We start from the raw sequence: 22,613 nt of genomic DNA on the forward strand, positions 1-22,613 counted from the left end.
TGCCTGATTTCTTTAACAGATGACCTTTGGGTTTCTCCTGATGCCTTCAGGCAGAAATACCAAGCAAAAAAGGAAAAACAGAGTTTACATATAGTACACATTAGAGGGATTTCAGGCATCTTCTCAATTCTTTGGACATATGATCAAGCCTTTATGTGAATGTAGGGTGAAATAGGAACCACAAGATGCTTTACTGAAAAAAAAGGTATTTTAACAATTACTGGGAGAAAGGAAGCAGCAGTGGGAATGCAGGAATCAAGGGGCTGAAACAGAACATTTTTCTTGTGTCTAGAGAAGGAAGAATTAAGATCAATGAACACAACTCCTTATATTTTTAGAGAAGTGAAAGAAGACGGTAAAACATGATGGTATTTGGTCTCGACCCTTGAATCCAAGTTCCCTGGCATGGTCAGCCTTGATGTTACTTGTCAGGGCTGTCCTGAGGACAGGGCTTGCTGTGAAAGCACTCAGGGTTTGCCTCAGGGCAGCCACATCCCGCCCTAAGCTTCAGGCACTTGCTTTCCTTTGGCTAATTTGGGATGCAGCTGCCATGAGTGTGGGTTTCACCTGCATCTTCCACCTCGCTGTGACCAGAGCCACGAATGCATGTGGAGACAAACTGAGTCCCTTTCTCTAGAAATGTAACCTGAGAAGAACCTGAAACTCCTCAGGCTCCGAGTCTCTGGATTCACCACCCTTGCCATCAGTGCTCAAGTCAGTTACCTCCCGGCAGGAACATTCCTGGGGAGAGCAGAGGTGAAGTGCCAAGTCAGAAGCAGGAGGGAAAGAAAAAGGAAATGACTGGTACTTAAAAATACTCAACCCAGGAGGCATGAACCATGAACTGAAGAGAGATGCCAGAAGAAAACCAGACATGGCTTGGAATACAAGGGAGAAGGACTAATTACAGATGCTTCCTCCAAGTCTGTCAGTAGGTGACAGTGATGTCACTGCTGGTGTGATCATGAATGTTAGTGCTGGTGCATCACAGCAGTGGCATTGTTTCTCTAGAGTGGAGAAGAGGAATACATCCTCTTCTGGAATGCATCCACAAATTGTTACTTCACTCTGTACCAGGAAGCTGTCTGTGAAGAAGGCTCTTATTCCCTTTCTTGGTGATAGCACAGCCCCCTTATTTGCAGCACCCTTAAAAATCCACGTATCTTTCTCCCTAATCCAGGGAATAAAGAACATCCATCAGTGGAATGGCACACACTGCTACTAAGTTTTGTTCCAAAAGCATCATGTGAAGGACTGCTGAAGCAAAGCCTGTATGAAGATGTTTTGTGCTGCCATCTGGGCACAGTGAGGTTTGCTCTTGTGTCCCTTATGAACATGGGCAAAGGATTCCTGCCTCCTCATTCCCCAGGCTCCTTCACTGGCTGAAAAGTCCATATTCCTTGTATTGAATAGGTATCTCTGAGGCTGGCCTTTCATGGCATCTGAAATGGCAAGCAGTTCTTGCTGATTTGTGACTGCAGATTATCCTGGAGGGCTAAAGCTCTTGCCACCCCCAGCCATGCCACTGGGTTATTTTTAATTTGGATTGCTTCCCTGACCCAGTGCTCAGCACAGCTTCACAAACAGCAAGGCTGGCACAAGTGAGGGAAAACTGCAGTCTTGGGCAGGTGGTAACGAACATCTCAGCATTCCTCAAGTTGGTAATGCCACCATGCAATCCATACTATCAAACAGGAGCCTGCGGGGAGCAGCAGAGAGTTAAGAGAAAGCAGAACAAAGGCATTAAACAGAAATGTGCCCTTTTTTGCACAGAAGGAGTATCCTCAGAAGAGGCTCAGTTTAGGCATCTTTTCCAAGCGGACGTTACATAGCTGGCATTGGTGCTCATCTCTTGCTAAGTACCTCTGTGGAGTGGAGCTTCCAGGTTTGTACTACTCTGCTCACCCCATTGGAGCTCTGGTTCCACCTTCTTTTCTTCCAAAAGCCTCATGTCCTCTTCTATGTGTACTTGTGGTCACTTCCTCCTGACCTCTGCTTGTGGTATCAGTGCAGCTCTGTGTGCAGCTGCAGGGGGATGCAGATTGAAATTTCAGTGGCTGAAAAGTAATGGTTTCCCAGTCTACCCTTGGTTATTTTTAGCTGGATCAGTTCCTGATCCAATCCACCCTATGGATACACAAACAGCTGTGTCAGTGTTACAAGAGGAAAATGTTTGAGGGAAACAGAGGAGAGGCTTAGCTGAGTTTAATCATCACTGGTACCAAATGGGAAACCACAATTATGAATGATTGCTCTAAATGCCTGGCAGCAGTTATTTAAACTTCTCTACAGCTCCCTGTCTTACTTCTCATGTAAGAAACAAAGCCTAAGGAACTCGCCCAAGTCTGTGCCACAGAAAGGAAATGGCCCTATGCCTGGTATAGCTGCCCCTTGCTGCATGAATCAAGGCAAGCTGAATGCAGGGAGCCTGAACAAGTCTGCGGGCAGGCAAAGCAGCCAGGGTTCCTCACAGCTTCCTTGCCTGTTGTAGTTTGGCCAGCCTGTACATTTAAAGGTCAAGTCCTGCAGAGACCAAAATTTGCCAGGACACCAACCATAAGCATCTACCCAGAAGTGTAAAAAATGTGTTTATAGTGGTCAAAAACCATGCCTGAGACACATGCTAAATACTGGCTGCTACCAATAGACAGTGATTCTGACACAAAGATGGAAAGTATAACTAAAAATTTAGAGATTTATTCAGAAGCAAAAAAAATCTATTTAGTCAATTAAAATCACTTACTGAGGCATATGACATGCTCCTTGGTGCCTGACCAACTGCTGCTGTGGGCAGGGAATGATGGGGATGATGTTCCATGGAGACTTTGTTCCATCCAAAGGCAGAAGTACAGAAAGGATTCATAGAATAGAATGGTTTAGGATGGAAGGAACTTTTAAAGGTCATCTGGTTCCAGCCTCCCTGCCATGGGCAGGGACACCTTCCACTATCCCAGGTTGCTCAGAGCCCCATCCAGCCTGGCCTTGGGCACTTCCAGGGATGGGGCAGCCACAGCTTCTCTGGGAAACCTATGCCAGGGCCTCACCACCCTCACAGGGAACAGTTTCTTCCCAATATCCAACCTAAACATCCTCTCTGTCAGTGTGAAGCCATTCCCCCTTGTCCTGTCACTCCAGGCTCTTGTAAATAGTCTCTCTCCATGTTTTCTGTACGCTCCCTTCAGATGCTGGAAGGCTGCAATGAGGTCAAACAAAACTACTCAGAATCTTTTAGGCTGGAAAGCACTTTTAAGGTCATTAAGTCCAACCAGAAACCATCTTACTTTGCGTGGTCCATTTGTGTGTTTTCCTTTCTTTATGATGATCATGACTGCAGCAGCACTCTGAAAATGTGGACAAAGCCACCACTTATTTTGGGATTGTCCTAGAAAATTCTACAAAGCTGTGCAAATATTGACACTTTTTTATCTCAGAATTGCATCCAGGGATGACAAGCAGCAATTTCAGTTAGGAAATTTTTAAAAGCCTTTCAATCTTTCAGGTGATTATACCTACAGGATTTTTACATAAGCAAGAAGAAATACAAGGAAAGGTGTAAGCACAAGGATGTGTTTTCCATGGATGATGCACATTATCATGGCAACTTCCCTCCTGCACAGTCACCTGAAGTTTCACAACTCTGGTTCAGACTAAATACCAATGACCTGATTCATTCTTCCACTGAATTTCACTGTTAATAATTGTAAAATGCACATTTAGTGCCATGACTCAGTAGGCAAAGTATCTCCTGGCTGAAGTTTGCTGTGGCCCACACCCACCTCCAGCAAAGGCTGTCCATAAATGGCCCCATGGCTCCATAACCTGATTCCTGACACTCACTTTTCCCAAGGATTAATGTCTGAGCTTGCAGGGGAATTCGTCATCAGTACCTGCAACAAAGAAAGCTCCCCCAGTTATGTTATGCTTTATAATAGCATCCCATACCTCCCAAAACTGAAGTCATCACAGACACATCACAAATTCCCAATGTACAAGCTGCTGACTTTTTGGAGGAGGGCATTAAGACAAATACTGAGTGATCTGTGAGAGGCCACAAAGGAAAGCAAAGGTTTATTAGTACACCTGCATGTACAGCAGTTGACTGGAAATGTTCAGGGGGTCTGGCAACTACACCCTCGCATTACAACCACTTTTGTAGCTCTGAGATCAAAATCATGGAAAATAAGATGAGAGACCATGTTGTTATCAAATCTTTAATTCCTGGGAGTCCCAAGTGGCCAGCATTATATAAAACTTCTATTAGAAATGAATGCCATTCCATTAATAACTTGCATGTATTATGTAAAATATTTACTGAAGACAAATGCCATTCCATGAATAGCTTGGATGCTGTTTACTTTGAATAACAGCATGTTCATCTACTGTAAATTAACTTCTGCCCAACGAAATTTCTTTTATCCCTCAGTCTATCACCCTTTTCACATATAAATTTTATGAACACATTTCTACTTTAAAATGCAGCTTTCGTAAGAGCCTATACATGAAAAAGAACACTAAATGCAGCTTATTAGTTGTTCTTGACAAAGGCTCAGTGGGAGGCAAAAGCAAATACAACAGACAGAATAAAATATCTGTGATGAAGAACCTCTAATCCTGGCCTAGGGTTGGAAGACAACCACAGGAACATGAATTAGAGCTCAAGTCTACGTCCCGCTGAGTTAAACTTTACATTACTGGACCATCCCTTAAGTGAGGTCCCATCTGCAGGTGTTTCTTAGCTATATTGAAGGGTTAGAGTTGTCTCAGCAACTTAAAAAAGCTGGATCACTGGATGTAAGAGAAAAATTACTTATTCCACCACTTTCCTCACACAGGCCCTTTTCTGTAAAGCTGTTCTGCACATAGATTTGGAATTTACAACAGGACATACGCACACATATAAAATATCAAACAGTATATCCTGGTATTGTATAATATCTAATATAACGACATTGGATAGCGTGTGCTATAAATTAATCTCCCTTTTTCATATACAGTTAGCAAAACTACAGCTATACATATACAAATTCCCTTTTCCTCTAACTGAACCAACAAGCTTTTTAGAGAAACCACATCATCTGCGTTTCCTGACTCTGTTGTTTCAGATTCTGACTTGCTCACCTTTTCCCCCTCTGGGCTTCTGTCTTCTCTGGTCTTACAACTTCACTGTTTCTATTCCACACATCCCTTCCAGAAGACTAACTGCAAAATCACAGGAGTGAAACTGTTGATTTTTTGAAACCACAGTTCTCAGAGAAAGAGATATTATCAGCCCATCCTTGTCCTGAGCAAAGATTAACTGAGTATTAAAAAAAATGGTAAAATATTATAAGTAATGACAAACAGAGAATAGATCATCAAACAAAACAAGGAAAGCCCCTTTTTCAAATATTGAAGCAGCCTTTCTAGGGCATGATTCTTAAAGGTAGACACCTAAAACAGGTCAGATGAATCACCACCTAACAGTGTCCATTTCTCCCAAGAAGTTTCAAATCCAAAGACAGTTCAGAAGCTCTCTTTGATTTTAATACATATTTTCAGATTTGGGAATTAATTTCATGGTGTAGTTTTGACAGGCTTGGGGATGATTTTTTCCGCTAGTTTTTGAAGGAAATACAGCTTTTTTTATCCCACTGTCAGCTGCCCATTAGGAACCAACTGTCTAATTTCAATCAAATACAGCATGTAGAGGAATCAGAGATGAGCAAGTTCCTATATCCAGGGATCAGTGTTCCTCTAGCCAGGGACCAGTGCTCCTATGGCCAGGGATCAGTGGCCAGGTGCAGCAGAGAGTTCTTACTGGCATCCCTATGGGAGGATCAGCAGGGAGAACCTGCCTTGTCCATGCTCTTAGGCATTTTAAGTGGTATCTTGTCCAGGCAGTAAGGATAAAATACCTGCTTTGGGGTCACTGAATCTCTTGGAAACATGGAAATGATACAAGGATAATCTGGGGGAGAAGGGTGTTGGGAAGAGAGTGAAATAAATGACAGCAGAATGTGTCAATTTTATAATAAAGTATTAATTAGACTATTGGCAATAACAAGCTCTCTAGATACTGTTTGTGCTCTTTAGACTGGAAGGATTTGGTGTCGTAACACTGCACGTGACCATGATTTCACTCAATAGCTGAGACAAGGAGTCTACATAACTCCAACTGATCCTGGAAGCTGGTGCTCCTAAAATGAAGGAGATTATTTACCCCTGTTCTTTGGCAGCCCTTCCTCCTCAGGAGCTCCTGAAATGCTCACACTCCTTAGAAAATGGGAACCTCTTCCCTCTAGGAGAGTCTCTAAAGCAGATTACCAGAAATAAATAAAAAATTAATTAACTTCTCCTATGAGGAATGAGGACAGGCCTAGAGAGTTGGGGTTGTTCAGCCTGGAGAACGCTCCAGGGACACCTTATGTGGCCTTTCAATATGCAGAGGAGACAAGATGGAGACAATTGACAAGGGCCTGGAGTGACAGGACAAGGGGCAATGGCTTCACACTGACAGAGAGCAGGTTTAGATTAAGTATGAGGAAGAAATTCTTTACTGTGAGGGTGGTGAGGCCCTGGCACTGAAGCTGTGGCTGCCCCATCTCTGGAACTGTTCAGAGCCAGGTTGGATGGGGCTCTGAGCAACCTGGGATAGCAGAAGGTGTCCCTGCCCATAGCAGGAGGTTGGAATGAGATGAGCCTTTAATGCCCCTTTCAACCCAAAGCATTCTCTGATGCTGTGATCTGGGAGCCCCTGAGGAGAGAGCTGGTGACATTCCCGAACCTGGGAATTGAGGACAAAGCCCCGCAGCCCCACAGGGGCTCCGGTTTCCTGGCAGGGCTGGGATGCACAAGGAGCGAGCTGCACATGCTGGTTCCTGTGCTCGGCAGGGCCTGGGGGCCTGGCACCTGCTCCCTGCACCTGGCCCAGCAGGGCCCCCTACACCCACGCAGGAATCCTGGCCAACCCCACCGCGGGAAGCCACTGGGAACAGGGAAGGGGCTGCAGCAGAACACGGCCAGGAAGCAGCAAGAAGCCAGCACTGGCATGGGACAGGGGACAGCAAACAGCCAGGCTGGTGCAGGCTGGGTGTGAGAACACATCTGCAGCGATAAGAGGTTTGGAAAACAACCTCTGGGAAGCAAGCAGGAAACTGGGTTTATTGAGTCTAGAGGAGAAGGCTGGAAATACAGCAAGACATGATAGTGCAGTTGCAGTACATGAGAGGTTGCTGTTAAGGGAGGCAGCATTACACTGCTGGAAGGACAGAGATAAGATCTAACCAACTTAATTTCCAGGAAAGAAAAGAAGACAGGAGAAAAGAACAAGAGTAGATGTTGCAAAAACTTTCTCTGCGTAAGCCAGAGCTGGAAAATATTATCTGGGAGGTTGTGAAACCCCCTGCACCAGAAGTTAACCAGACATCTACATGCTCTCTCACTAGAGGATGGACTGCCAAGCTATTCCCCAAGCTAGCCTTTGGAAAGCAAAAATCCATCTACCCTTTTCAAAAATAAACTAAAAACCACCCATGCATGTCACATGTATCATTAAACATATGGCTGATGAGTAAAGTTTTGCATTTGGACAACAAAGCTACTATAGATTTACAAATCCCGATTTCAATGCAGGCATTCAAATTCAAAACATTATTTGGATAGAAAACTTTGATCTTTCCTCTCAAAGAAACCTGCAGTTGTTGAGCAGGTATATGCTGCCAAGACCTTTTACTGCTATTTCTGTCCCATGGCACCTCCTTCCTGCAACCAACCTTTCTCCTCTGTTATATCCTGCTCCCATGAAGAGAAGCAGCAGCCACTTTATATTCTGTGGAGCACTTTTACTCCTGTTGAAATATCTCTGGGCTGGGCCAGTCTCACAGCAAGATCACAGAGTCATCTCTCCACCATTTGATGATATGGGGCCATAAGGCACTGGAAGAAAACCCAGGCACTGGAAGAAAACCCAGATCATATGGTTCTTTCGGGATCCACTGCAGAGAATACTCCCAAGATAGAGAGGCATTCTGACCTTCCCAGTCCATAAGGAGTAATTCAGGCCACCAGAACATCTTATTGTAATGGAGTAAAGGACATAGAATTAGGGTTTTTTTGAGTTGATGAATGGGTATCTAAGCTAAAACAATCTAGGCAGATTCCCATAGGGCATATATGTGGAAAAGGTTTTGATGGGAATTCTGACCTCAGAATCTGCTGGTTGACCCTGGAGAACAGCCTGATCTGTTTGCTCTCAGTGAGAAGAGCTGGAGCCAGGATTCACCCCTTCCTTACTCAGCATCAGTGAAAGCACCTCAGCAGGAAACCAGCCCCTGAAAGAAATGTGCTCACTGAGACCTGGCAGGAAGGCATTCCAGCACCAGAGGTGAGATAAAGCCACAGATATCCAAGCCACTGCAGGGAATCCTGCAGGGAGTATAAGGCACAACCCCCAGATCACACAGGACAATGTGACAGTGCTCCAGGACACAGGAGTAGCAGGGGTTGGATGTGAGCACCCTACTAAGATTATGGGCCTCATATGGTTGTGACAAGGTACCTTTTAAACAACCTTTTGGTCTTTGTTTCTTTATTTTCTGATTCCTTGAGGACTTCACGTGTCTCAGGAGGTGTGAAAATGTCAGAAGAGAAAGAGTCTGTGACAATGCATGTTGACCACAGGACAAGGATGTGGCCCCAACACAGCCACTTTACACCCTGAGCCTCCACAGTAATGCATCAAGTTTTCTGCTGAGGCAGAAACCCCACTCTTTTTATAGGGTCATTCTGCTTGTTATGTTTTATTTGCAGGATTATTCTTGTGCTGTTCTTAACTAAATGCAAAGAAAACTGAAAATATCACACAGTGTGAATCACAAAAAAGGCCCTTTTTGTGTTTTAAGAACAAAAGCTCAATTCATGAAAAACATGCTTTTGCTCATAGGAAACAATCCTGCTTCAGTCTGCCCTTCCAACAACAGCATCAGAACTCCAAACGAACAATGCTTCCCCAGCCTGTGTGCATGACTGTATTTCTGTGCAAGCTCACATGCATCATTATAATCCATCTATGGAAAGGTTGCTTTTTCCAAAACTGACAGGAGTGAGGGGCACAGGGAATCCTCTCTCAGTATACAACAGACCAACATCATGGAGGTGATTCAGGAATATGTGCTCATTTTTCTATTATGAGATTGGTTATCTAATTACAGGGCTCGTGTTATTTAAGTTTAGGGCCTCCAGGAAAGGCATCACCTCTGGGTGACTAAAATCCCAGAGATTTTATTTTTCAAAAAGGTGAAACTACAATACAATAAAATGGTGGACATTTCTTGACCATTCTGACAGAAAGCCTTAACAGTAATCCAGTGCCCAGAAAAAAAACTACCTGAGGGAGGAAAAGGGAAGTTGCTCTCTAAACCTGCTGGTGTGATACCAACCAACATAGAGGAGCAGGCACAGCAAACAGAATGGTGTTCGGGCTCACACTCTCTCACCTGGAGGCAGCCAGGAATCAGCATCAGGAACAACTTCCCATGAGGGGGCACTACACTATCACACATCCAGGCTTGGAGATCTCCACCTCCAGGACTTGTACAAAGACACTGAACAGAGAGAGAAGTAGATTTCAGCTTTGTTTATCCTCCTCTGCAAAAACTAAGATGATGAAGAATTACTGTGTTTATCGGGTTAAAAGCTACACTACTATGTGTAATTCTGTCCACCAAGAGAACTGGAACAAAAAATCCCAAACATAAATCTGGAATGCAGGAAGAATTTGGGATTTCTGAACTTTTAAGGGCTTGATTTCATAGTTACCGAAGAGGACCATAATAAAACTAAGGACTCTGTGTGCAATTTTTTTAATGAACAGGATGTTGATCCTCTTTACTGGCGAATGGGGCAGATTAATTTGTGGGCTGGATTTTGTGTCTAGCCAGCAAGAGGAAGGAAACTGAAGGGCTGGCCTGAGTCATTACAACTGACCTACACCACAAGCAACAACACTTAAATGGACATTATCATATGAGGATCTCAGCTAGGAAGAAGTGACTTCCTGGCACCATGGTTTCTGAGTGCAGAGGGATGGGCAGGATGGGGTTGGGGCAGAGGCAGCTGTTCTGAGCACGAGGCAAAGCTGCTGAGTATCATCCTCCCACCTTGCTGCACACACTCAGGTGCTGCAGCTGCCTGCATGGAGAAAAGCCTGCACACATGCAGCTCCTACACAGCCACGTCTCCCTTTCAGCTGAAACCAGAGGAATATTTGGCAAGTCCCTTAAAGGCAGCATGCTGCTTTCATTTCTACTCTCCATGCTGAGTTTTGTAGAGGTCCCAACTATTTCAGCATGTCTGGACTGGAATAAGAGTACCTGCAGTGGTGTGACTTTGTCCATTTTCCACCTTTCCCTTACAGTAATTTATTTCTAGAGTTCATAGCTGAAGCAGAAAGCCTGAAGAAATGACCACAGGGTAAGTGGCCTACCTGAATGTGAAAGGAACAGAAAGACACAATGAAGTGTTTTAGATGTTCCGGTAGTGAGTGGATTGGTTTGTTCAGAATCATTTCTACAGAAGCCTTTGAGTGTCACCCCCACCAGTCCAACTGAAGTTATTGCCATCAACACCCATATATAAAAGTACAGAGGAAGACTGATGAAGTTCTTGCTTTAGCATTTCCAAATGGAGTAGAAGTATTTTAAGAGTCCCAGTAATGTTCTCCAGGACTTCTCAAAGGGGAAAAACAGACAATGCTCATTATACTGGATCCTCTCTCTTTAGGCTCTTTCTCACTGCTAAGAAGGAAGGGAAACATCAGTGTGTGAGGTGCAGGTAAGGCTGAGACCCCAGTCCAGCAATTACCTGCAAATGGATGTGAAAGGCATCATGGGCTGGGCAACAATTTACTGCAGCATGAGGGCTCTGCTTCAGATTTGCACAAGGATTTAGCTGCAAGAGAAGAATCACAGAAGGATTTAGGGAAAAATCCAGCTTTTTGAGGAGTTCAGAATCCCACAACACAGAAATGGAAAGCGCCACAGGAAACTAAAAGCTGCCTCCCAAAGGCTCTGTGGGAGCTGCAAGTGGGGATTTCAGTCTGGGAAAGGCACCTGCCAGGAACAAGCAACTTGGGGTATGTTTTGCATGGAGCATCTCAGGGCAGAAAAAGGATAAGCCCAAAGATTTCCTTGAAATTGTAACTGAACATGGAATTACCTATATCAGCTGCAGTAAAAGAACAGCTGTTTGGAAATGTTTGCATAACCAGTTCTCATTAAGATTTTCCAAAATTTGTGTCTGGTATTTCTGGATGTATCAATGTTGTGATCCTGGATTACCAAAAATTAAAATTTTGGATGATGGAGAAAAGCCAAAGCCCATTAAAAGCTTTCCTATCTTCCTCTATGTCTGACTACTCTTTCCCCCAGTACACATTTTTTTCTCCATAATGTCTTTCTGCCCTTTTGGAGGCATCTTAATAGTATGAAGCACTGAGGTTTTTCAACCTGCTTTTTTTTTTTTTTTGACCCTTGTTTACGGGTATTGCCTTGTGTTTCCTGGGTATCTTTTGTGGATCCTCCTCAGGTAGCCCATGGACCTCCTGATATGTGTGGTCTCCAGGCAAGAAATTACTGCAATAATTTTGTTCAGTAAAACACACTGCTGACATTCAGTGTAAAGTACCAAAAATACCCTCATTAATGTTCTTGCTCGTAAAGGACCCTTTCCCTGCGCTATATATTTTCAAAAAAGACCCTTTAAATTCATGTTTGTGTTATTTACCTGCACGGACACTTCCATATAAATCTCCGTATAGTAATCAGGTGGGAATAGGGCTTAAAAAGCCATATATTCAACAGGAAGAAAAGAATGTGATCTTATACTGCATTATGTATATCAAATGCAATTTTTTCAAGTTTGGCTGAGGGAAATCCTCCTAAAAATGTTCTACTGAGAATTCCATCACTTAGTTGCCAAATGCTACTGGTGAGCAGGAAACAGGTTGCTTTGATCACAGCATGTATCATTACAGGGTGGTGACTGCTTCAGAGACTATAACCCCTTTAGCATAGCTCCTTTTTTCCCCCAATATTTATTCAAAGGAGCTTCTTGCTTGTGAAAGGAATCCATATTTTATTAATTCCAAATAAAAGGATTTTAATGGAATTGGACTAACTTTCAAGATATTTCCTTCTGTTTTTTGAAAAACAGTATATAAGCAAATAGATGTGAAGTTTTCAGTCATGTTTTGCTGCAGTTGTTCATGTGAAATCTTGAGCAGGAGATACATTGTGGGGATTTCTTTGGTTTGTAGCTATGCTTTGAGCAGTAGTTTGTCTTCCCTTCTGCCCAGCTGATGTTTTTTACATCCTTGGCAAAACCGAAGTAACATCTGAGGCAATAGTGCCTGCTTTTGCTGCTTGAGGCTGGCCATTCCTACCCTTAATTCCACCCAGATCAGGGAAGGTCAACGAAACCAACATTTGCACATGTGCAGCCCACACCATTCTGAAGCTGTGGCATGAGCAGTCATTTTCTTTGATATCAAGAAAGATAAAGATTTCAAGATATCAAGAAAGATTTCCCAGCTATAAACTGAGCTGGGAAAGCACATCAGCCTCCCCCAGGCCGACATCCACAAGATCAGAACCACCTCATCCCTTTTAGAACAGGCAGGAGCTTATAATCAAGCGAACTCTTGGGCAGCGTCAGGCTACAGGATGTGTGCAAATAAAAACATCCTTTTACCACCTTTCATGGCTGACAGGCAGGGACTGTCCAGACCATCCCTTACTGTCATGCTCCTAAGAGTAGCCTTTGTCTCAAGGCAGTCTGCAGCCTTGTCCATTTGTTTAAATTTTCCTGGCAGACCCTGTTAAAAAGGGGGAATTTAGCTGTGTAGGACAATGGCCTTACATGCACATCAGGCCAAGCACTGCAATTACTTTGGAAAAAATTTGTACAACACACGAAATGGGCCATTCACACTTAATCCATCCAGTGTAGACCTGCACTGTAACTGGTACATAATTCATCATGACAAAAAACTATCCCTTCATAGTTCATATGCAGGTATCCGTTTGTACAAAGAATTCTTACTGCTTTTTGTATGGAAAAAAAATCCTGGATGAAGCTGAATCATGATTATAATGATATATAATTTGGGTGGATTATTTTGCTCCTGGTTTTACTCCATAAGAGCAGAAAAAGCATTGTATCTAGGTCAGTTGTTGGCAGCAGGCTATTTGGAATTCCCAGAAGAAGGCACTTGAGAAGGAAATGGGGGAAGCCCATTTAGGTCTGTTCTTGTCTTGGGATGTTCATTTCTTTGACAATATGGGTTTTGTCTCAGAGCTGTTGTTATTAACTCAGGTTATGGCAGCAATGTAGATTTATAATGAGTTTCACACAGAAAAGCATTCCTATCCATATCACCCAAAAGAATTTCCCAGTTCTGTATTTTCCTAAACTCTTCTGTCACAGCTGCCTGGACATCTCCTTGAACAAATTTCAGGAAATATCCCAGAAATCAATATTTGTCTGTGTGAAGCCCATAGTTTCTTGAACACCTGGGATAAATGATGCCTCTTCCAGACAAAAGCAGCAGTTCACCCTTGTAACTGCATCCACAATTGGCTCTGAAGCAGATTCTCAGATTAAGACAGACCCAAGCTCACTCCCACAAATGAAGAACTTCCTGTAAACAAACCAAGAAACAAAAGCTAAAAATAGTCCTCCTCCCTAGCTGCTGTCATGTGGGGAAATCAGAGCATGAGATACACCTCCATCCGAAGCAGGGAAGCTCCAACCCATTATCTCTGAGGGATGGTTAGCACACTTAAAACAACCTAATCCCCCGCTGCATTCTTTCTACCCTACCAGACTGAATCCAAAGGTACAGCTGTAGGGATAAAGAACCTCTGTCAATGATACAGCTGCATTCAAGATTAAAAAAAAAAAAAAGCCCTATTGTGCAACTGTGACACTTTTCCCTCTTACCTTAGCACCTGCTGTAGCTCAAGAAGGTGCTGGCACCCACAAAAGCAACAAAAGCACTGCAGTACCAAAGCTGAGCTGAGGCCAGGGGAGGGTCTGCACTTCTCTCAGCCTGCTGCAGTGAAAATGTAGTGCTGGAGGCTGGGACGCTGCTCCCTGCTGAAGGAAAGCTGTAAACAAGAGGCAGGAAAGGAGATGACTGGATTTCAGAAGGGCCGCTACTGCTGGATGTTCACAGCGAGCCTTGGAGGAAATGAAGGAAACGGCCAGGACTGACTCACCGGGGATGGGTGTTGTACGTGCTGCTTGTGTAAACTTATTGTGCTGCAGTTTCCAAGCTCTCTGTTCTGCTCCCTTCCATTATTACCAAGGTTTTTCATGCCATATGCACAGGTTTGCATCTGCTTGGAGTAAGGTACAGCTGCTGAACACGCCTAGGGGAGCAAACTGGTTTTCCAAGGAGGGCTCAAGCAGATGATTTTAGTTTTAAGACCTTTAAACAACTCTCCTCTGCAGTACTTGTAATATGTCAGCAGCTGAACCAAGTTACTGTTCTGTCCTGCTGCCTGCCTGGATTTTGGCATGCCCAGCTGTGTGCTCTGCATATAGAACTAAACCCAGAATAGCGTCTGGGCAGAGCAGAGAGGATGTGACAGCACAGGACTTGAGTGGGACGGGATGTTTACGAGGAGGATGTCGGAGTGGGAGGTTAATGTCCCAGCTGCCCCTCAGCCTGACATAGCACAAGGCACTGCAGGAAGCAGGAGCACTTCAGGGTACAGGGGCCTGCTCTTGGTGCTGCTGGGCCTCTCTGCAGGGAAGGGACATACCAGGTATATATATCCAGGGATATATATATACATATATATATATATATATATATATATATATATATATATATATATATATATACACACACACCAAGGAGGTATGTCCTTGAAGGGAAAGGGGCATACTCAGCTGCTGCAGCCCAGAGTTTGGTGGGCTAAGAGACAGTGCAGCCCAATCCACGTGGGATACTCACAGCATGGGACAAGCTCTCTCCTGCTCATGCTCTGCTGGGTTCCAGATGTGTTCAGGCACTGAAACTCTGTGCAGCAAGCAGAGAAAGCAAGGTATCTCAAGATATGATTCACAAAATCAAACAGAAAACTGCCTCTGCAGCTGCTGGAGGTGCCAAGGACAGGGGGAGAGGTTAAGCCCACCTCAGACAATAAGTTGCCCTTTTCTGGGTAGAAGAAGAGCAGTTTTCCAGTCAGGATGACCAACCAACCCGCTGCCAGCTGCTAGGAACTTAGAAAATGCAGTGGGAAGATGCACTAGCTATTTATATAATGTCCCAGAGGTCTGACAACAAACTAAGAGAGACATGATCCAGAGTCAGCTCCTGGGAATTTGAAGCATCCTTTTACTTGCATCTGACTGTAAATGCAGTGATGTGGAATGGGAATCTCAGCTGCAGAAGCTGATCCACTCTGCTGAAAAAAGGCACCCACACAAACAAATGAAAGAGTAATTGAATCAGAAGGCAGCAGCAGGCACAAGGATGATTCTGTGGCTGGCTGGGGAGAGTTCTCAGTGTGCCACTTCTGAGGGGAGTTTTCCTGCCTGGGAGACTCCACACAGGTCTCGCAGGCAAGGGAGGGTTCAGGATTGCCTTGGTGTGGGCTGCAGTGTTTCTCTGGTGGTTGAGCCAAGTTCCCTCTTTCTCTTTTGCTGAAATCTTCAGAGCACATCCTGGAGGATAAACACCTGTAAGCCTCAGGAAATTATTAGGAGAAAAAAGCAGACTTAGCAAAGAGCCAACTCTGGATATCAATTTGAAGAGACAGAATATATAATATAGTTAGTGCCTTCCTCAGCCACCTGTCTAAGATAATTCTTTGCACACTTTGTGATTTTGGTGAGCAAAGACCGATATAATACACCATGGCAAAGTGCACCCTCACATAAATCCTGTATCCCTTTAAGCACCTGTGTACTTACAAGAGACAGAAATCCCAGGAATTGTAGCTGCGGACTCAGCTTTTTAATGCAGCCTACAGAGTTTTTCTACCCATGGCCTGGCCAATTTCTTCTGAATTCAGGCGTTTCATTAATTTACATTTATTTGATGATCTTGGATGTAATCCTGCCTGGGATCCTGTAATCCTATAAAGCCTAGGACAATCCAACACTTTTCCTTGAACCCCCAGCTGCTTGCTGGGAAGAAACACAAAGGGCTCATGCATGTAGAGTTAAGGAGTGGGAAAACAAGAGACTCAGATAATGAAGGAAGCTTAAAAAATAAAAAGCACCTCTGAGTCTTAAGCTGGTCCAGAGACCTGCGCTGGTGGGTCAGGTGCACTCCAGAGGCAAAGCAAACAAGTGCTATGTCCAAACCTGAAAGGGACACAGTTACTGCAGAATCACAGAAAGTCTGGAACTGAAAGGGACCCACAAGGATCATCCAGCCCAACTCCTGGCCCTGCACAGGATACTGCAGCAGTCCCACCCTGTGCCCGAGAGCGTTGTCCAAATGCTCCTGGAGCTCTGGCAGGCTGGGTTCTGTGACCACTGCCGGAGGGAGCCTGTTCAGCTCCCGACCACCCTCTGGGTGAAGAACATTTCCTAACATCCACCCTAACCCTCCCCTGACACAGCTCCAGCCGTTCCCTGGGTCCTGTCCCTGGTCACAGAGAGCAGAGATCAGGGCCTGCCCCTCTTCCCTGTGAGGAAGCTGCGGAACTGCCGTGAGCTCTGACCTCGGTCTCCTCCAGGCTGAACAAACCGAGCGACTTCAGCCGCTCCTCGTATGGCTTTCCCTCTGTAGGACCTTCACCCATATTCTTACTACTGAATTTATTTAAAAAAATAAAATTAAAACAAACATAAGGAAAATACCTTCCGCTCGGACGCGTCAGGGGCTGCGGCCGGCCGAGGCCAGGAGCGGAGCCAGAGCCGCCGTGTCTGCCGCGGCCCCTCGGCCGCCCTGCCCTGCCCTGCCCCGCCGCGGTGCCGTCGGAGCGCGGCCGCCGGCCCCGCACGCCAATCAGGGAGGCCCGCCTGCCTTCCTGTAGGTGTGCCCGGCTCACCTGGAGCCGCGCTCGGCACTCATGACATACCTGCGGCCCCGCGCAGGGCGGCGGCGAGGCGGCGGCCGAGGGGCGCCGGGGGGGGCACTGCCGGCCCCGGCCCCGCGATGTGAGCCCGGCGCAGGTAAGGGCGGCCGCCGGGGGCGGCGTTGCCATATTCCCGGGAGAGGCGTTGCCGTATTCCCGGGAGAGGCGCGGGCCTGGCGCCGGATCCCCGCGGAGCCCGGGCCGGGACGGACGGAGGGGCGGCTGCCCCGCGGGGCCGGGGCGGGCTCCGGTAGCGGGCGGGGGGGGGGTGGGGACGGGACGGGACCAGGGGGAGAAGGAAGGGGAGGGAGGGCGGCCGACCCACCATTTTAGGACCCGAGGGGGACGGGAGGAGGGATCTCCGGGGAAGGCGAACGTCGCTCCTCCCGCGGCGGGCCCGGTGCGGGTGCGCGGTGCGGGCGCCATCGAGGCGCGGAGCCCCGCGGGGTCGTGGCCGCCGCGGGGGCGCCGCGGGAGCTCCGGTTCCCCCCGAGGGGTTGGCGAAGGGGGCTCCGGTCCGCTCGGCCCGGGGCAGCCCCGGGGGCCGCATCCTTGACTGGGGGCCATATCCTTGGCGGGGGCTCCGCGCCCCGACGGCAGCGCCCGCCCCCCCGCCCGCTGCCGGCAGCAGGGAGGGCCCGGAGCGCAGGCCCGGTCCCAGGCTCGGCTGCCAAGCAGCAGCAAGAGCTTCTTCCCGCAGAAATGGTGCCTCCCACGCAGGAGCGAGATCCCACGGTGTTCGCCGGGTTTTCAGCTCCCGCCGGGAGCTGCGGTCCGGGAGTCGCGGAGGTGCTGTGCTTGAACTCTGGACACCTCCTTGTTTTCCTCCTTGCCTCGTGACTTTTATGGCCTGTCACGGAGGGAAGGCAGAGGAACGAAAGGCGAGATCCTTGCCTGCTGCTCGCTTCCTGCCTCCTTCCCGCAGCCCCGGCCACCGCAGCAGCTCCGATGGCAACCCCAGCGCCCCAGCCAACCTGCCAGGGGGGGATTCGGAGCTCCCACGGCTCTCACCTGACCCATCGTCCTCCCAGCACCCATGCTTGTCGTTGCTTGATGCTTCGTTTATTCCCAGATATTGGCTAAGACTGCATCAAACCTGGTAGGAATTATGAGGTCAGAGATCTGAGCTCAGCTTATCGATGTTGACTTGTTGCAGACTTTACCAGGCTGGATATGGATGTCAGTGTTGGCTTCTCCTGGAGCTAGGTGCCTGTTCCTCCTGGATTAAGCCACATGTGTAATGTGTTGTTGGAAATTTTATGACCTGATTCCTTGGTGTTTTGGAGTTTCTCATAGCCTAAATGACTTGGAGATGGCTTGGATAAGGGAAGAGTCCTTTTTAACGGTTGCACCGGAGGGAGGTGGCTTGGTTTGGAGGAATAATGTATAGGTGACCCAGATTTCAGAGCTGCACCTGAATTGGGCAAGGAGGAGTCATCCATAATCAGACCTGAAGTTGTAACAAATGTGAGTTCTTCTTAGTTTTTGTTAATGTTAGGAAGAGCTCAGCTGGCTTCTGTGTAGAACCTTGTTTTGCCAGGTGGTGATTGAGGGTGGCATTTGTCCTGTCCTGCCTGTACAGCAGCCTTGTGGTCTGGGTAAATCTCAGTGGGATTATATGGTCCAGTTGCTTGTGACAGAAGGCGACTGGACTTGAGGTTGGTGCTCCTGCTCTCTGAAATAGTGGGACACAAATACTTTCTCTGGGAACTTCTTGTGCATCCTGGTAGATTTTGATGGTAAGTCTGTTTCGCAGGCTTTTTTTTTTTTTTCATTCTGCTAACTTTAGATGGATGTTCCTGTGCTTTTCTCTTGAATCTTATCTTTTCTTTTGGTACGCTTATTTCATGTGCTTTCTAGCAGGAAAGAGTCAAATTATGCTACAGTTTCTGATGTTTTTTTCTTTTTTTTTTTCTTTTTAATATAATCTACTTTGGAGTCTTGTTTAAAGTGGGCTGTTTTATTTAATTAGTTTGTATTCATATTACATTCACTCTCCATAGTTATCCCAGGCAAAATTTAAGGAACAGCCCACAAGGGATTTCCAATTCTTAATTGGAATCACATTTTTTTCCAAGGATGTTTGATTCTAAGTGTTTACTGTGCTTTCTGTCATCTGGTATCTTTCCAGTTGATGTTGTTTGCTTAGTTACTGTTTGGCTAAATTATCCACAGCTAGTTTATTTCAGTAGTCATGCCTCGGAAGTTTTGCAATTCCTTTCCGCTTTGCAGCTCCTCACTGAGCTCCTGTTGAATCTTTTAATGAAGTACTCAGAAGTGACTTCAGTGCAAATGCAGTTGTGCTCTATTGTTTTGATGCTTGGGCTCTACAGAGAGGTCATTTCCCTCTTTCCTGAGGTAATCACACAGTTGATATTCAACTCTATCAGCCAACGGGGGACAGATACCTTCACCTGACCCCTGGCAGGTATTTACATTCCCAGCTGGTTATCACTGCATCAAATCCAAAATTCTACTAGAAAAGTACCCAGTCTTGATTTCAAGATATCAAGTGATAGGCTGCACTGGTTCCCCGGGTAAATTATTCCAATGGCTGATTACCCTCGCTAATTTCTTACCTCCATCTGTCCGGCCTGGCTCCTAACCACAAAGTCTTGCTACAAGTTTTCGTGCCAGGTTGACAGGAAAGCCTGTTGCTGCCAGGATGACACGTTCCAGCTAAAAGATGGTCTGTTGTACTGCAAACCCGTGGCTGTTAGCTGTGCTGAGCTCTTCCTTCTGGGAAGAGGCAGCCGTGGAGCTGGAGTCTGGGTGATCAGGGTAGTTTAGAGCAGTGATGGAGGGTGCCTGGTCTGGTGTTTTTGTGCAGGCAGGGCTTCCTGGGAACTGTGATTGAATAACTTGTGTTGCTTGGAGGTGGGCTTCACATGATGAGCAGCCCAGCAGCACAACAGGCTCCTGCTGAAGGAACGATCCAGTTCTCATCCAGTCCTGACTGCAAGCTCCTACTGCTTCCCTTGGATCAGCTCTGGTGACCAAGTGGTTTCAGATCAGTCCAGTCACTGCTCCAACTGAATACTAACCCCCCTCCCTAAAGAAAAAAAGTATAGAAGTTGCATTAGCCTGCCTTGTGGCCAGAGAGATTGCTGAAGAAGTGTAGCGTGACATTGGGCATGAGAAACGTGGTGAAGGACCACCTCTTCCAAAAGCAGGATTAGATGCCAGAGGGAATCACACATTTAGTTCTTACATTTCTGTGCTTGGATAAACAGGCTGTGGTTGCACAAATCCTCTCAGCGGGCACTGCTGTTGAAAGAAGCCGTCGTGCCTGCCTGTTGTCATCTCTGCTGGTTCTTTGCTGCGGTTTGTTGTGAGACCACACATGCACCTCTACCACCAGGAGAGAAAGGGCAGAGGATGGAACTCCTTTTGGCAGGTGAAGAGTTGGTGAAATTAGGAGTTGTCACAAGCACGCCTTACCTTTAAATCTTCACAGAAAGCAGTGTATCAGTGTATCTTTTTGCCTTCCCTCTGCATCTGACATGTGAGAGCAGCTGCCCTGATTTACTCAGTAGTGCAGGTTAACTCTGTTGTGTGACTTGGAAGAACTGGGTTTAGTCAAGACTGGGTTTGGGTCAGCTACTTTTATGTCTTTGGTCAAGAAGTATGTGTTGAAATTTGTTGTGTGGGAAAGAGCATTTAGTGTAAGAAGAAGATCTGAGCCTTGGCTGTGACACACTGCTACCTATGAAGGGTTCAGTGGTGCAGCAAAGTTCTAAGTTAATGCATTCATGCGTTCTCGATGTGCTGAGCAAGGCGGGGTGCCCTTTTGGGAAAGCTTCATTAATCTTGTCTCTTCCATTAACAAGTGACTCCAGCTCTCTTGCCCTTCGAGTAGAATGGGTTTGCAGAAACGAAATCCATTCCCCATCTATTCTTTTAGACACCATTCCTTCAAGTCCCATGCAGAACACTGCAGGATGAGGAACAGAGCCTGTGGTAGGGACTTGTTTTTGACCTCATGGGGTTGGATTAAAAGTGAGATGAAGTCGAAGAAGAAATTCTCATGACTTTAGTACAAGTTCAATGCAAGGTCAAGGGAAGGGCTATTGGTTTTGATAGTGGGAAAAATTTAGAAGAGGGAAGGTGATTATCATGATGTGTACAAATGTATGTAGATAAACAGACACACATATGTAAATGTATACCAAATAGAGGGTGTTCTGATGTTAGGAGAGGTTGAGGAGAAGTGGCTGAAGAAACTGTAATTGGAAAGTATACAAGGAGGGAATAGAGGTAGGAGGAAGCACAGGAACCTGCTGCTGGGAGAATACTGCATTAAAGCAGAGATGGCCACAAATTCCCTTCCTGAAAACATATCCTTTTTGCAGTGTTACAGAGAAGTCTGTGACATTTGGACACCAAACCACCTTTTTGTGATCTCAGATTGAACACCCAGCTGCAGGCAGGGGCTCAGTGTCTGAGATTGACTGCCCACGGCCTTGCTGGTGCTCGGAGTCATTAAGCACTGGGGTTCCTAATGCCGATCATACACAGAAATTCCCAAATCTCCACCAGGGCCAGGCTGGGGTGGTGCCCAGTGGGATCCATGAGCTGGGTGATCCCCTCCATGGGCAGAGCAGAGCTGAGCACTGGTGAGCAGATCCAGCCTTGCACAGGGTGTGACTGGAGAAGGTGAGGGGAGGGAAAGCTCCTGCTTCATCAACAAATCTAGCAGTAGATTTTATGAATACAAAATACACCCCTCTGGAGGCAGGGGAGGGGATTAGGCTCCTGGTCGTGTTAGGGCATGATTTGTTCAGGTTGCAGAAGCCCAGGGATAATCAGGGGACAGAGTGTGGGTTACAAGCAGACCTGAAACTAGTTGGACATAGTCCTTGTTCACATCTGCCACAAAGTGGCTGCCATGGCTACACTTGCATATTCACTTGATAATAGAAATGAGTGCACAAAGCAGTGTTAAGCTAACACAAAGGCCACTGTTGGGAGGAGTAGAAGAAGATGCTTTGCCCATGATCTTGCTGGGCAGCTGCAAAAAATCAGGATGTTACAGATTACTAGTTACAGGTAAGCTATATGGTATGTGTGCTTTACACTCACCTTCACAAGTGTTATGATCAAAAATGCCTACACAGATTGTTTGAATAGCTTAAATCTTACTTGGGCCCTTAAGTCTTCACTACAGATTGCTGTCTGTGATGATGGGCTCATGGAAACTTGGGAAGAATATAGCTTTCACAGGAAAAAGATGCCATACTAGTGCCTAGCAACGCTCTGATGCTGTAGCATCAGATGTCTTTAGTGGGTCTGGGTTCCAGGCTAAATCCTTGGATTAAGCCTGAATTTAGATGCAGAAGTTTTGCTGTAGGTATTCCATAGTGCAGGCATCCAAGGATAATGCTAAACTATGAAAAGTAATCCATCTGCAACATTTGAGTCACTCTCCTTTCTGAGGTGCTCCAAGATCTCAGTCTGGTTTTACAGGTGAGGGTTGCCAGGCTGCTGGTGAAGTTGTGAAGGTGTCTATTTCCATTCTCTTGCTGGATGTAGGGGAGA

At 46.2% G+C, this 22,613-nt stretch overlaps 2 protein-coding genes across 5 annotated transcripts in view; one reads left to right on the forward strand and one right to left on the reverse strand.

The window, feature by feature from the left end:
• Nucleotides 1–587: 587 nt before the first annotated feature.
• On the reverse strand, nt 588–18,095 carry LOC137474906 (uncharacterized). Its single transcript, XM_068191967.1, has 6 exons — nt 18,087–18,095; nt 17,401–17,925; nt 10,840–10,926; nt 9,474–9,581; nt 2,744–3,887; nt 588–2,057 (listed from the first exon to the last, which is right to left on the reverse strand). Exons 1-5 carry the CDS (start codon nt 18,093–18,095, stop codon nt 3,834–3,836), a joined length of 783 nt encoding a protein of 260 aa, XP_068048068.1. The 3' UTR covers nt 588–2,057; nt 2,744–3,833.
• Nucleotides 16,881–22,613, forward strand: part of ARHGEF5 (Rho guanine nucleotide exchange factor 5) — a 34,028-nt gene continuing 28,295 nt past the window's right edge. For 2 of the 4 annotated variants that reach the window (XM_068190474.1, XM_068190475.1), the window contains exon 1: nt 16,881–17,172. The gene's annotated coding sequence lies outside the window, so the exon portion shown is untranslated. Of the gene's footprint in view, nt 17,173–17,799; nt 18,175–22,613 lie in introns of those variants that run through there. The other 2 variants (XM_068190473.1, XM_068190476.1) reach the window with 1 other exon arrangement.

This window comes from Anomalospiza imberbis, chromosome 5, assembly GCF_031753505.1.
Source record: "Anomalospiza imberbis isolate Cuckoo-Finch-1a 21T00152 chromosome 5, ASM3175350v1, whole genome shotgun sequence".
In the NCBI taxonomy this organism is placed as follows: Eukaryota; Metazoa; Chordata; class Aves; order Passeriformes; family Viduidae; genus Anomalospiza; species Anomalospiza imberbis.

Excerpts from the sequence above, each read along its gene's own strand:
- LOC137474906 (XM_068191967.1), bottom strand. Across the intron at positions 10,927-17,400 it reads CCCCCTCGGGTCCTAAAATG|CTAAATCCTTGTGCAAATCT; the intron begins GTGGGTCGGCCG and ends CTTCTCTTGCAG. Across the intron at positions 3,888-9,473 it reads TGATTCCTGGCTGCCTCCAG|GTACTGATGACGAATTCCCC; the intron begins GTGAGAGAGTGT and ends TCTTTGTTGCAG.